At 48.6% G+C, this 12,087-nt stretch overlaps 1 protein-coding gene across 1 annotated transcript in view; it reads right to left on the reverse strand.

The window, feature by feature from the left end:
* Positions 1-1,941: 1,941 nt before the first annotated feature.
* dchs1b (dachsous cadherin-related 1b) overlaps positions 1,942-12,087 on the reverse strand; it is a 286,096-nt gene continuing 275,950 nt past the window's right edge. Inside the window, exons 30-33 of the mRNA XM_065004969.1 lie at positions 11,479-11,620; positions 10,855-11,026; positions 8,814-9,223; positions 1,942-8,491 (exon numbers count right to left, since the gene is read on the reverse strand). Coding sequence (XP_064861041.1) covers positions 6,423-8,491; positions 8,814-9,223; positions 10,855-11,026; positions 11,479-11,620 — 2,793 coding nt within the window. The 3' untranslated portion in view covers positions 1,942-6,422. The remainder of the gene's footprint in view (positions 8,492-8,813; positions 9,224-10,854; positions 11,027-11,478; positions 11,621-12,087) is intronic.

Raw genomic sequence — 12,087 nt, forward strand, 5'->3', positions numbered from 1 at the left:
GGCTGTGGGTTCAGGGCTGTAGGATAAGGGCTGTGGGTTCAGGGCTGTAGGACCAGGGCTGTGGGTTCAGGGCTGTAGGACCAGGGCTGTAGGTTCAGGGCTGTAGGACCAGGGCTGTAGGACCAGGGCTGTAGGACCAGGGCTGTAGGACCAGGGCTGTAAGATTAGGGCTGTAGGACCAGGGCTGTAGGATCAGGGCTGTGGGTTCAGGGCTGTAGGACCAGGGCTGTGGGTTCAGGGCTGTAGGATCAGGGCTGTTGAGGAGAGTTTACAGAGACAACACAGCTTGAGGGGAACACAGCTTTGTGTTAGACTAGAGCTGCTCCAGTTTCAACTGTTCTGCCTGCGGCTATGGAACCCTGACCTGTTCACCGGACGTGCTACCTGTCCCAGACCTACTGGTTTCAACTCTCTAGAGACAGCAGGAGTGTTAGAGATACTCTGAATGATCGCCTATGAAAAGCCAACTGACAATTACTCCTGAGGTGCTGACTTGCTGCACCCTCGACGACTACTGTGATTATTATTATTTGAGCCTGCTGGTCATTTATGAACATTTGAACATCTTGGTCATGTTCTGTTATAATCTCCACCCGGCACAGCCAGAAGAGGACTGGCAACCCCTCATAGCCTGGTTCCTCTCTAGGTTCTGGCCTTTCTAGGGAGTTTTTCCTTGCCACCGTGCTTCTACACCTGCATTGCTTGCTGTTTGGGGTTTTAGGCTGGGTTTCTGTACAGCACTTTGAGATATCAGCTGATGTAAGAAGGGCTTTATAAATACATTTGATTGATTGATTGACATTCTCTCCCTGGCGGCCTGCCCCCAGGAAACTGCTCCTAACCTGGCTAGAGTAGGGAGGTGAGACCCTCTCTCCCTGGTTCTCTGCCCCCAGGAAACTGCTCCTAACCTGGCTAGAGTGTAGAGGTGAGACCCTCTCTCCCTGGTGCTCTGCCCCCAGGAAACTGCTCCTAACCTGGCTAGAGTGTGGAGGTGAGACCCTCTCTCCCTGGTGCTCTGCCCCCAGGAAACTGCTCCTAACCTGGCTAGAGTGTGGAGGTGAAACCCTCTCTCCCTGGTTCTCTGCCCCCAGGAAACTGCTCCTAACCTGGCTAAACTGACCGGCTTCTCCCCCGCTAATAGGTTTTTAATGAAAGGAGACTCTGACACAGGCTTGCTTCCCAGACAGCACCCTATTCTCATTTTAGTACACTACTTTTGACCAGGGCCTATAGGGTAGTGCACTACTTTTGACCAGGGCCTATAGTAATACACTACTTTAGATCAGGACCTATAGGGTAGTGCACTACTTTAGATCAGGGCCTATAGGGTAGTGCACTACTTTAGATCAGGGCCTATAGTAGTACACTACTTTAGACCAGGGCCTATAGGGTAGTGCACTACTTTAGATCAGGGCCTATAGTAGTGCACTACTTTAGACCAGGGCCTATAGGGTAGTGCACTACTTTTGATCAGGGCCTATAGGGTAGTGCGCTACTTTAGTTCAGGGCCTATTGTAGTACACTACTTTAGACCAGGGCCTATAGGGTAGTGCACTACTTTAGATCAGGGCCTATAGTAGTGCACTACTTTAGACCAGGGCCTATAGGGTAGTGCACTACTTTAGATCAGGGCCTATAGGGTAGTGCACTACTTTAGATCAGGGCCTATAGTAGTGCACTACTTTAGACCAGGGCTTATAGGGTAGTGCACTACTTTAGATCAGGGCCTATAGTAGTGAACTACTTTAGATCAGGGCCTATAGTAGTACACTACTTTCGACCAGGATATATAGGCTAGTGCACCATATAGGGAATAGGGTGCCATCTTAACTGCTCAAAAGACCAGAGAGACTCTGTTACACTTTGATGACTTTTTAATTCCCTTAGATGGAATAGAACTTGTTTCAGAGTCAGAAAAGAGAGAAAAGAAACAGACTCCAGTTTGTGAAAAGAGACCAGTATGAATTTATTCTCCGCATTTTCAAATACACATACAGACCATTTCTGTTCTGTATGCTGCTGAATCGTTGGCAGCAGTCTTCAATTTTGAATCCCACATAGCACCCTAGTCGCTATATAGTGCACTACTTTAGACCAGAGCCCTATGGAACCCTATTCCCTATATAGTGCACTACTTTAGACCAGAGCCCTATGGAACCCTATTCCCTATATAGTGCACTACATTAGACCAGAACCCTATGCCACCCTATTCCCTATATAGTGCACTACTTTAGACCAGAGCCCTATGGCACCCTATCCTCATCCCATGTTTACTGGTCTGACCAGGTTAGTGAGAGGCCAGGCTCATCCCATGTTTAGTGGTCTGACCAGGTTAGTCAGAGGCCAGGCTCATCCCATGTTTAGTGGTCTGACCAGGTTAGTCAGAGGCCAGGTTCATCCCATGTTTAGTGGTCTGACCAGGTTAGTGAGAGGCCAGGTTCATCCCATGTTTAGTGGTCTGACCAGGTTAGTGAGAGGCCAGGTTCATCCCATGTTTAGTGGTCTGACCAGGTTAGTGAGAGGCCAGGTTCATCCCATGTTTAGTGGTCTGACCAGGTTAGTGAGAGGCCAGGTTCATCCCATGTTTAGTGGTCTGACCAGGTTAGTGAGAGGCCAGGCTCATCCCATGTTTTTAAATGTAACCTTTATTTTAACAAGGCAAGTCAGTTAAGAACAAATTCTGATTTACAATGACGGCCTACCGGGGAACAGTGAGTTAACTGCCTTGTTCAGGGGCAGAACAACATATTTTTTACCTTGTCAGCTCGGGGATTTGACCTTTTGGTTACTGGCCCATCGCTCTAACCACTAGGCTACCTGCCGCCCATTTAGTGGGCTGACAGAGTTAGCGCCAGGTTAGCGAGAGGCAGGCAGACAGTTGTTGGTATGGTAGAATTATATCATCAGGCATGCAGCACAGCAGAGTTCAACAAACCATCCCTTATGGTGCTTTCAAGACAACTGGCAACTCTGAAAAAAACCTATGTCAAATCATGACGTCAGTGATCTTCAGGGTCGGAAAGTCTCTCTAGAAAGATGCCCGAGTTTCTGACTTGGAATTCTAAGTTGGATGACCGTTCAATTTTTTTTTTCCCCATTCGGAGCTCGTGAAGAGTTCCCAGTTGTTTTGAATGCACTGAATTCGAAAGTCTGAGATTTACGAGGATTGGAGTTCCCAGTTGTTTTGAATGCACTGAATTCGAAAGTCTGAGATTTACGAGGATTGGAGTTCCCAGTTGTTTTGAATGCACTGAATTCAAAAGTCTGAGATTTACGAGGATTGGAGTTCCCAGTTGTTTTGAATGCACTGAATTCAAAAGTCTGAGATTTTACGAGGATTGGAGTTCCCAGTTGATTTGAAAGCGGCATGTGAGGAACAGGAGAGCATCACATTGCTGCTGATCACCCCTGACTCAACACACACTGAACTAAACAACAGGAAATGTAATACTGGAGAAGACAGTCTGTGTGTCCCAATTGGCACCATATTACCTATATAGTGCCCTCTGAACAGAACCCTCTGAACAGAACCCTCTGAACAGATCTCTCTGAACAGAACCCTCTGGTCAGAACCCTCTGGTCAGAACTCTCTGAACAGAACCCTCTGAACAGAACCCTCTGAACAGAACCCTCTGGTCAGAACCCTCTGGTCAGAACTCTCTGAACAGAACCCTCTGGTCAGAACTCTCTGAACAGGACCCTCTGAACAGATCTCTCTGAACAGAACCCTCTGAACAGATCTCTCTGAACAGAACCCTCTGAACAGAACCCTCTGGTCAAAAGTAGTGCATTACATAGGGAATATGGTGCAATTTGGGACACATCTAGTGTTGCGGTAAAGCTGTGTGCCCTCTGGCCTGCTAGGTTAACGGATGTCCAGGACAGAGCCCAAACAATGGGAGCGTGGAAAGGACACGGAGAGGACACAGAGGGTGGGGTGATGAGAGAAACACATGGACCCTGGATAACCCCGTCTACCTACCCTACCTCCTGGTAAAACACATCTAACGACAGAGCTAGAACTTGAGCACTGAAACCATAGAAATAGAATGCATAGGTAGAACACACAGTATGTTGATTTTGGAAGCAACCATTTGGGAGCATGACAGGTCTAATTGAAGTTAAATTCTTGTGCTGCTACCTTTAAAAGTAGTTGTGTAAACCCTTTTAACCATTCTACAATCTATGTTCTAGGCATTGTATTTCTATGGTATGAAGTTGAACCACTTCTCAGTTTACAAGTCATCATACGGAGCAATGACATCACACCATTGACCTTTGTGTTGAGTCGGAAGCACTTCATTACAAAAGACACGAGGTGAACAGGAAACGGAATTCTCCATGAATTCCATGGAGAATGTGTGCTGCTGTGTAAGCCAGTTTACTTTACACTGAGTCGAGTGTATAGGTCACAGGCGGGATCTGAACCCTGGTCTCCAACACGGAAAACCAACGTCTTACACATTAAGCCAAGAGGACATTCCCTCTTGGACCAGGGTGACGCAGATTTTCATCAGAAGAGCGTGAGTCCGGTTCACCTCCGCTACATATCAGTTTACTAACAAGGAGGACAGGTCTGGTTTTGGTGACAAGAGTTTGAGGGCAGTGACCAATGATCTCTGATCGTCTTTACATCGCTTTGCCGGGATTTTGAGAAGATCTACATTCTGACAAGAAAATAAAACAACGTTTTCCAGATACAATTACAGCATGGTGACAAGTGAACGTGGTTACCTGCTGTCGACATGGCCAGCAGTTCATTTCCTTCATATAAATAATTATCAAAACACAAAATGTTCCCCACTCACTCACGTCACAAATGTCACGAGTCCACAGAGACATAAGATGGTGGCTCTCTAAAATCTATGACAGGAAAAACACATAGTTAATGTGGCTGGCGTACATACAAATATACATATATCTAAATAGAATGAAACGATAACCTGGCATTTCAAATCAGAAATCAAAAGGTCAATATAAAAATATATAAAAAATACAACCAAAAGAAAATAATGCGTCTTCCGTAGCAACAAAGGAAAACATTAGCCTCGGTTCCTCGTTTCCAATGTACAAAACACTGGCTAGTTTATAATGTATTTTTCAACACACATGTACTTGGTCCATTGGATCCACAGAAGGGGAAACGTCAGCCATTTTGAAAGCAGCCATTTTGTTTTGTTGTGTAAAGCAGTCCGTTTGTTTGTGAGAACACCGCAACGGAACACTGAAGTCTTTAATGGAGATCTAGAATGTGAAGAGACAGAAGTCAAAGAGAGGAATAGTGGAATCCGTTATCTCTCTGACCAGCCAGCGAGGAGGGACCTGAAAACGACTGAAAATCTACTGTGTCTATGGACTTCATGACAGAGGGCCTTCTGTCCGCAGGGAGGGTCAGTCTGCAGCCGATAGGTCAGTTTATCTCTACTGAGGGCCTTCTGTCCGCAGGGAGGGTCAGTCTGCAGCCGATAGGTCAGTTTATCTCTACTGAGGGCCTTCTGTCTAAAGGGAGGGTCAGTCTGCAGTCGATAGGTCAGTTTATCTCTACTGAGGGCCTTCTGTCTGAAGGGAGGGTCAGTCTGCAGCCGATAGGTCAGTTTATGTCTACTGAGGGCCTTCTGTCTGAAGGGAGGGTCCGTCTGCAGCCGATATGTCAGTTTATCTCCACTGAGGGCCTTCTGTCTGAAGGGAGGGTCAGTCTGCAGCCGATGGGTCAGTTTATCTCCACTGAGGACCTTCTGTCTGAAGGGAGGGACAGTCTGCAGCTGCAGGGTTAGATCCAAGTCATGGTTGTTCGAAGCCAAGAGGTTGGGTAATCTCCTAACCCTGTGGCAATTCTCAGAGGCCTGCGTCATGATGTACAAGTAGGGAAGGAGATGGCTGGTCTGTTGTCAATGCTAACCTCCCCAACCCCACAACATGGTCCACCACTACATAGCGGGATATCTAGGTCTAAGGACTCATAGGGTGAGAAATAACATCCCGTAGAAAATGATAATCCACATGTCCCTTCAGAAAAGAGGTTGAATATGACCTATCTCATCATATTAGTGTTCATCTTATTGAGCCTCAATCTTGGCAATCACTCGGTCTTCACTAATACAAAATGTTCCCACACTATATTCCTCTTCCGTTGTGAAGAAATATGGCCTAAAACTCATCTGAGAAACTACATCAGAGAAACGTGTCTCTAAAGCCGAAAACACTTCCTTCATCTCCTCATGTTCATATCTGAGAACCAATCACATTGTCAGATTATTTAAAAAAACTACATCAGAGAAAAATGTCTCTAAAGCCAAAAACACTTCCTTTCTCACGTGTCATAGGAGCTGATATAACATCCAGATCTCAGCACCCTTTACTTGGTCATATGATGAAACATAAATTATAGAAACGTCTCTAAAAAACCTAAAACAACGTCATCCTCAGATCCTCATCTCGTGATCGGGGCTGTGGTCCAGCATGGGATCCCTGGTACTGATCATGGAGGTCGAGGGGCCCTGGGTTACTCCGAAGGGGGAGACGGCAGGGGAGCGGGCGGCGAGGGGCGAGAGAGAGGGAGAGAAGCTGGGGGACATGGCTGCTGAGGAGATGGAGCCCTCGTGGCTGATGGGGGACCGCCGTAGGGTGGCCAGGTGGGGGAAGGTGCGTCCGATGACAGGGACCTTCGGGGGGACGGACTTGGCCCCAGGGTGGGCCACGGCAGTGATGAGGGGCGGTGGGTCGATGCGAGGCTTGGGGTCCGTCTTGGCTTTGGGCTGGAAGGGCTGGCGTGGGTTGGTCTGGTTCTGTGGGGCTGTCTCGTCTTTGAGCCTGGCGATCTCCGTGAAGACGTTGGCTAGTGGTTGGAACTGAGGGCACCAGTTGAGCAGGTAATCCCAGTTATAACTGCCCCTTAGCTCTTCGTCACTGGCCACTATGGCTGTCAGGGACCCGTCTACAGAGGGCTTCCCGTCCTCTGGAAAGGCGTAATCTTTAGGATGGGAGATGTTGAGTCCCCTCCCCACCCCCAGGTACCCTCCTCCCAGCTCATCTCTGTAGACAGGTAGCTGTCCAGACAGCATGGTCCCGCTGAGACTCCCTCCCAGCTTCTTGCCTTTGAACCAGGTGCTTCCTTCCAGGGCGGCCGGCTCACAGGAGATGTCCGACAGCTGGTCAGCGTCCTGCTGGATGCCAGAGTCCGGCCCGCGGGCTGAGATGTGCTCCTGCATGGACGAGGAGATGGACGCTACGCGGGGGTACTCGTTGATCATCCTGATCTCATCGTCCTCCGCCGCCTCGGCTGAGCCACGCCCGCTGGAGTGGGAGGGGTCAAGGGAACCCCCCCGGGGGTAGGGCCCGGCCCCTGCTCCACCTTGGTCGCCGGCGTACCCTGGTAACGTCTGATGATAGATCCTCTCAGATCCTCCAGATTTGGAATCGTCCAGTTTCTGCAGAGTGGTTCCCGAGGCCACGGCACTGTTGTCCCGTCCTTTGTTCTTCCTGCGTCTCTTTGACTTGAGCAGGAAGATGACCACCGCCATGACCACCAGTAGCACGATGACCCCCAGGGACACGGCGATGATGATAATCAGCAGGACGTTGAGGTCTGTCCCCAGGCCGAAGGACGTGTTGGTCACATCGATGGTCAGCTGGGCCGTGGTGACCCGGGACGTGTCCAGAGGGCTGTGGGCGTGAACGTCCAGTGTCATGGTCCTGGTCTCCCTTTTGGACCGCCCCCCTAACCCGCTGCTGCTGCTGCGACTAGAAGACCCGTCCATCTTGAGGAAAACCACCCCGGTTGTTTTGTTGACGTCAAAGTACAGGGAGGAGCTTGGGAGCGAGAAGAGGACGATACCGTCTACACCTCCATCCTCGTCGTTTGCCTGGATCTGTCCGATGCTCTGGCCCCTCTTCGCCCCCTCTGGAACCTCAAAGGAGAACTCTGGGGAGACGAAGAGTGGGTCGTACTCATCCTCACCAGTCACGTACACCTGGACCGTCACCGTGGCCGAGTGGTTACCGGCGTCCATTGCCAGAGCAACAAAATTAAATGAGTTGACCTTCTCAAAATCAAAAGTCATCTTAGCCCTGACCTCTCCTGAACTCTGGTCCACGGTGAAGGCCTCTCGCCCTGTAACTCCTGACCCTTGACCTTGCTCCACCATGTAGTATCTCAGCTGGCCGTACATCCCAGTGTCGTGGTCTATGGCGTGGAGTATGGTCACGGCTGAGTTGACCGGCTGGTTCTCTCTGATGCTAGCCGTCAGAGTCTCGATGGGGAAGAACGGTCTGTTATCATTCACATCTTTGACCTCTACGCTGATCGGGGTCAGGGCGACGTGACCGTGGCCATCCGAGGCCTGGACGATGACCACGTGGGAGGACTGGTGCTCGCGGTCGAGCTGTCGCTGTAACCGCAGCGCCCCGGTCCACTGGTCGATGGTGAACAGGTCCATCTCATCGCCTGAGCTGATACTGTACTGGACCTCTGCGTTGGGGGCAGAGTCTGGGTCTGGGGGAAAGGGAGAGATGTGTGGGGGGGAGAAGGACAGAAAGAAAAGCATTTAACACAGTGTCATAATAAAACAAACAGATGTTTGAAACTGCACAACAAGAATGACATAAAGATACGGAGACATTTCAGAAAAAAAATGTGTCTCCATTAACACCACCCATCTCCTCTCCACCATTTTAATTTGTGTGTGTGTGTGTGTGTGTGTGTGTGTGTGTGTGTGTGTGTGTGTGTGTCTGTGTGTGTGTGTGTGTGTGTGTGTGTGTGTGTGTGTGTGTGTGTGTGTGTGTGTGTGTGTGTGTGTGTATGCCTATTCCCTCACCTGTGGCAGTGAGTCGTATTATCTCTGTCCCGGCGCCAGCTCCTTCACTCAGTGACACAGCGTACTCCGCCCTGCCAAACGCCGGCGGGTTATCGTTTACATCGCCAACGGTTATCACCGCGGCAACGCTAGAACTCCTCTGTGGAACCCCTCTGTCCGACACCACCACCGTCAGGTTATAGAGGGGCACGGCCTCGAAGTCCAGCACCTCGGCCAATAGGAGCGTCCCTACGGTCTGGAAGCCCCGCCCCTCCAGGAAGCGCACGCTGCTCTCGATCTGGAAGACGTTCCCGGTATTGCCATTGGCAATGGCGAAGTCGAAGCCGCAGTTGTCCCGAGAGAAATCAGCGTCCATGGCCTCCAGGGTCAGGATGGTCGCCCCGGGGATGGAGTCCTCCAACACCGTCGCCCTGGAAACACAATGATCAGAATAAATCATTTGGATCAGAATAATAAATCATTGGTAACGCTTATCATTAGCATATTATATGTTACATTTACGTGTATATTATTTATTAGCTCCATGTATCTATAGGGCCCTAAAGGGTTCCCGAGTGGCACAGCATTCTAATGTCAGTGCTAGAGGCGCCACTACAGACCTTGGTTCGTTCCCGGGCTATATCACAACTGGCCGTGATCGGGAGTGCCATAGGGCGGCGCACAATTGGCCCAGAGGTGTCCGGGTTAGGAGAGGGTTTGGCCGGGGGTAGGCCGTCATTGTAAAATAAGAATTTGTTCTGACCTGCCTGGTTAAATGTATTTTTTAACTAAATCTATAGAGTAACTAGCTTCTACACCTGCATTGCTTGCTGTTTTGGGTTTTAGGCTGGGTTTCTGTACAGCACTTTGAGATATCAGCTGATGTAAGAAGGGCTTTATAAAAATAAATTTGATTGGATTTGATTTAGAGTAACTAGCTTCATATATCTGTAGAGTAACTAGCTTCATATATCTGTAGAGTAACTAGCTTCATATATCTATAGAGTGACTAGCTTCATATATCTATAGAGTAACTAGCTTCATATATCTATAGAGTAACTAGCTTCATATATCTATAGAGTAACTAGCTTCATATATCTATAGAGTGACTAGCTTCATATATCTGTAGAGTAACTAGCTTCATATATCTATAGAGTGACTAGCTTCATATATCTGTAGAGTAACTAGCTTCATATATCTATAGAGTGACTAGCTTCATATATCTATAGAGTGACTAGCTTCATATATCTATAGAGTAACTAGCTTCATATATCTATAGAGTAACTAGCTTCATATATCTGTAGAGTAACTAGCTTCATATATCTGTAGAGTAACTAGCTTCATATATCTGTAGAGTAACTAGCTTCATATATCTGTAGAGTAACTAGACTTATTGTAAACATGTCAGGATATGCTAGAAACAGAAACTGCTCAAAGCCAAATCATCTGTGCAGGATCTACCCTTAATCATGATAAAAAAAAGATGACAGCCACCTATTGGTAGATGACAGGACCTACCTGTACTCTGATTGGTGGAAAACAGGACCTACCTGTACTCTGATTGGTGGAAGACGGGAGTGTTGTGTCCTACCTGTACTCTGATTAGTGGAAGACGGGACCTACCTGTACTCTGATTGGTGGAAGACGGGACCTACCTGTACTCTGATTGGTGGAAGACGGGACCTACCCGTACTCTGATTGGTGGAAGACGGGACCTACCTGTACTCTGATTGGTGGAAGACGGGAACGCTGTGACCTACCTGTACTCTGATTGGTGGAAGACGGGACCTACCTGTACTCTGATTGGTGGAAGACGGGAGCGCTGTGACCTACCTGTACTCTGATTGGTGGAAGACGGGAGCGCTGTGACCTACCTGTACTCTGATTGGTGGAAGACAGGAGCGTTGTCGTTGACGTCTGATAGCTGGACCTGTACTGTGGTGAATGACGAGAGGGGCGGGGACCTACCTGTACTCTGATTGGTGGAAGACGGGAGCGTTGTCGTTGACGTCTGATAGCTGGACCTGTACTGTGGTGAACGACGAGAGGGGCGGGGACCTACCTGTACTCTGATTGGTGGAAGACGGGAGCGTTGTCGTTGACGTCTGATAGCTGGACCTGTACTGTGGTGAACGACGAGAGGGGCGGGGACCCCCCGTCACAGGCTTCGATGACCACACTGACGGACGGGTTCTCTGGATCGAACTCTGACCTCTCCCTGATGAACAGGGTACCTGTAGGGAGACGAGATAAATCATTCGAAAAGTTTTGAATAAAACACAGGTTTGAAACCCATTCACTTGGACTTCACCTATACGCCAGTCCTATTCGGTCCTTTTTAAATTTGAATTTGAGTCATTTAGCAGACACTCTTATCCGGAGCGACTTACAGGAGGAGCAAGCTAATTTTTGTGCCGAGTCGGCTCGGGGATTCAAACCAGCAAACTTTCAGTTACTGGCCCAACGCTCTTAACTGCTAAGCTACCTGCCGACAGAATACAATAACAGCCTACAGTACAGAAGATAGTTTCTCCATGGCAACAGCACAGCAGTGGTAACAACAGTAACGTGTCTTTGTTCTGTGTGTGTGTGTGTGTGTGTGTGTGTGTGTGTGTGTGTGTGTGTGTGTGTGTGTGTGTGTGTGTGTGTGTGTGTGAAATGTAGGAAAGAGAATTGAATCCTGTACCGTTGCTGGGGTCTACGTAGAATCCGCCTCGCGTTGACGACATCACTCTGTAGGTGACCTTTCCATTCTCCCCCGAATCACGATCAGTCGCCGTCACCGTGACAACGGGACTGCCTGGCGGGGAATGTTCTGGCAGCGTTACCTGGGAAACACAGACACGGCTTTAAAACACCCCATAATAGTCAACACAACAACACAACAATCAACATAAATCTAACCAAATGAATAGAAGCTATACCACCACTTCTGGTGAGACTGAGTTCCTGATAACTGAACTATCTAGAAGAAAAAGCAACGCACACCTATTAAGACGAGGTGCTGGCTAGCGGAGTAGGAACTTGAAAATAAAAGAAAGCCGCACACTCTTGGAGCTCAGATGCAAAAATGTAATACCAACGTTTCGACAGCCAAGCTGTCTTCACCAGGGTATATTATATAGTTCCTGATAACTGAACTACTGGTTGAGACTGAGTTCCTGATAACTGAACTACCGGTTGAGACTGAGTTCCTGATAACTGAACTACCGGTTGAGACTGAGTTCCTGATTACTGAACTACCGGTTGAGACTGAGTTCCTGATAACTGAACTACCGGTTGAGACTGAGTTCCT

Source organism: Oncorhynchus nerka, linkage group LG19, assembly GCF_034236695.1.
Source record: "Oncorhynchus nerka isolate Pitt River linkage group LG19, Oner_Uvic_2.0, whole genome shotgun sequence".
In the NCBI taxonomy this organism is placed as follows: domain Eukaryota; kingdom Metazoa; phylum Chordata; class Actinopteri; order Salmoniformes; family Salmonidae; genus Oncorhynchus; species Oncorhynchus nerka.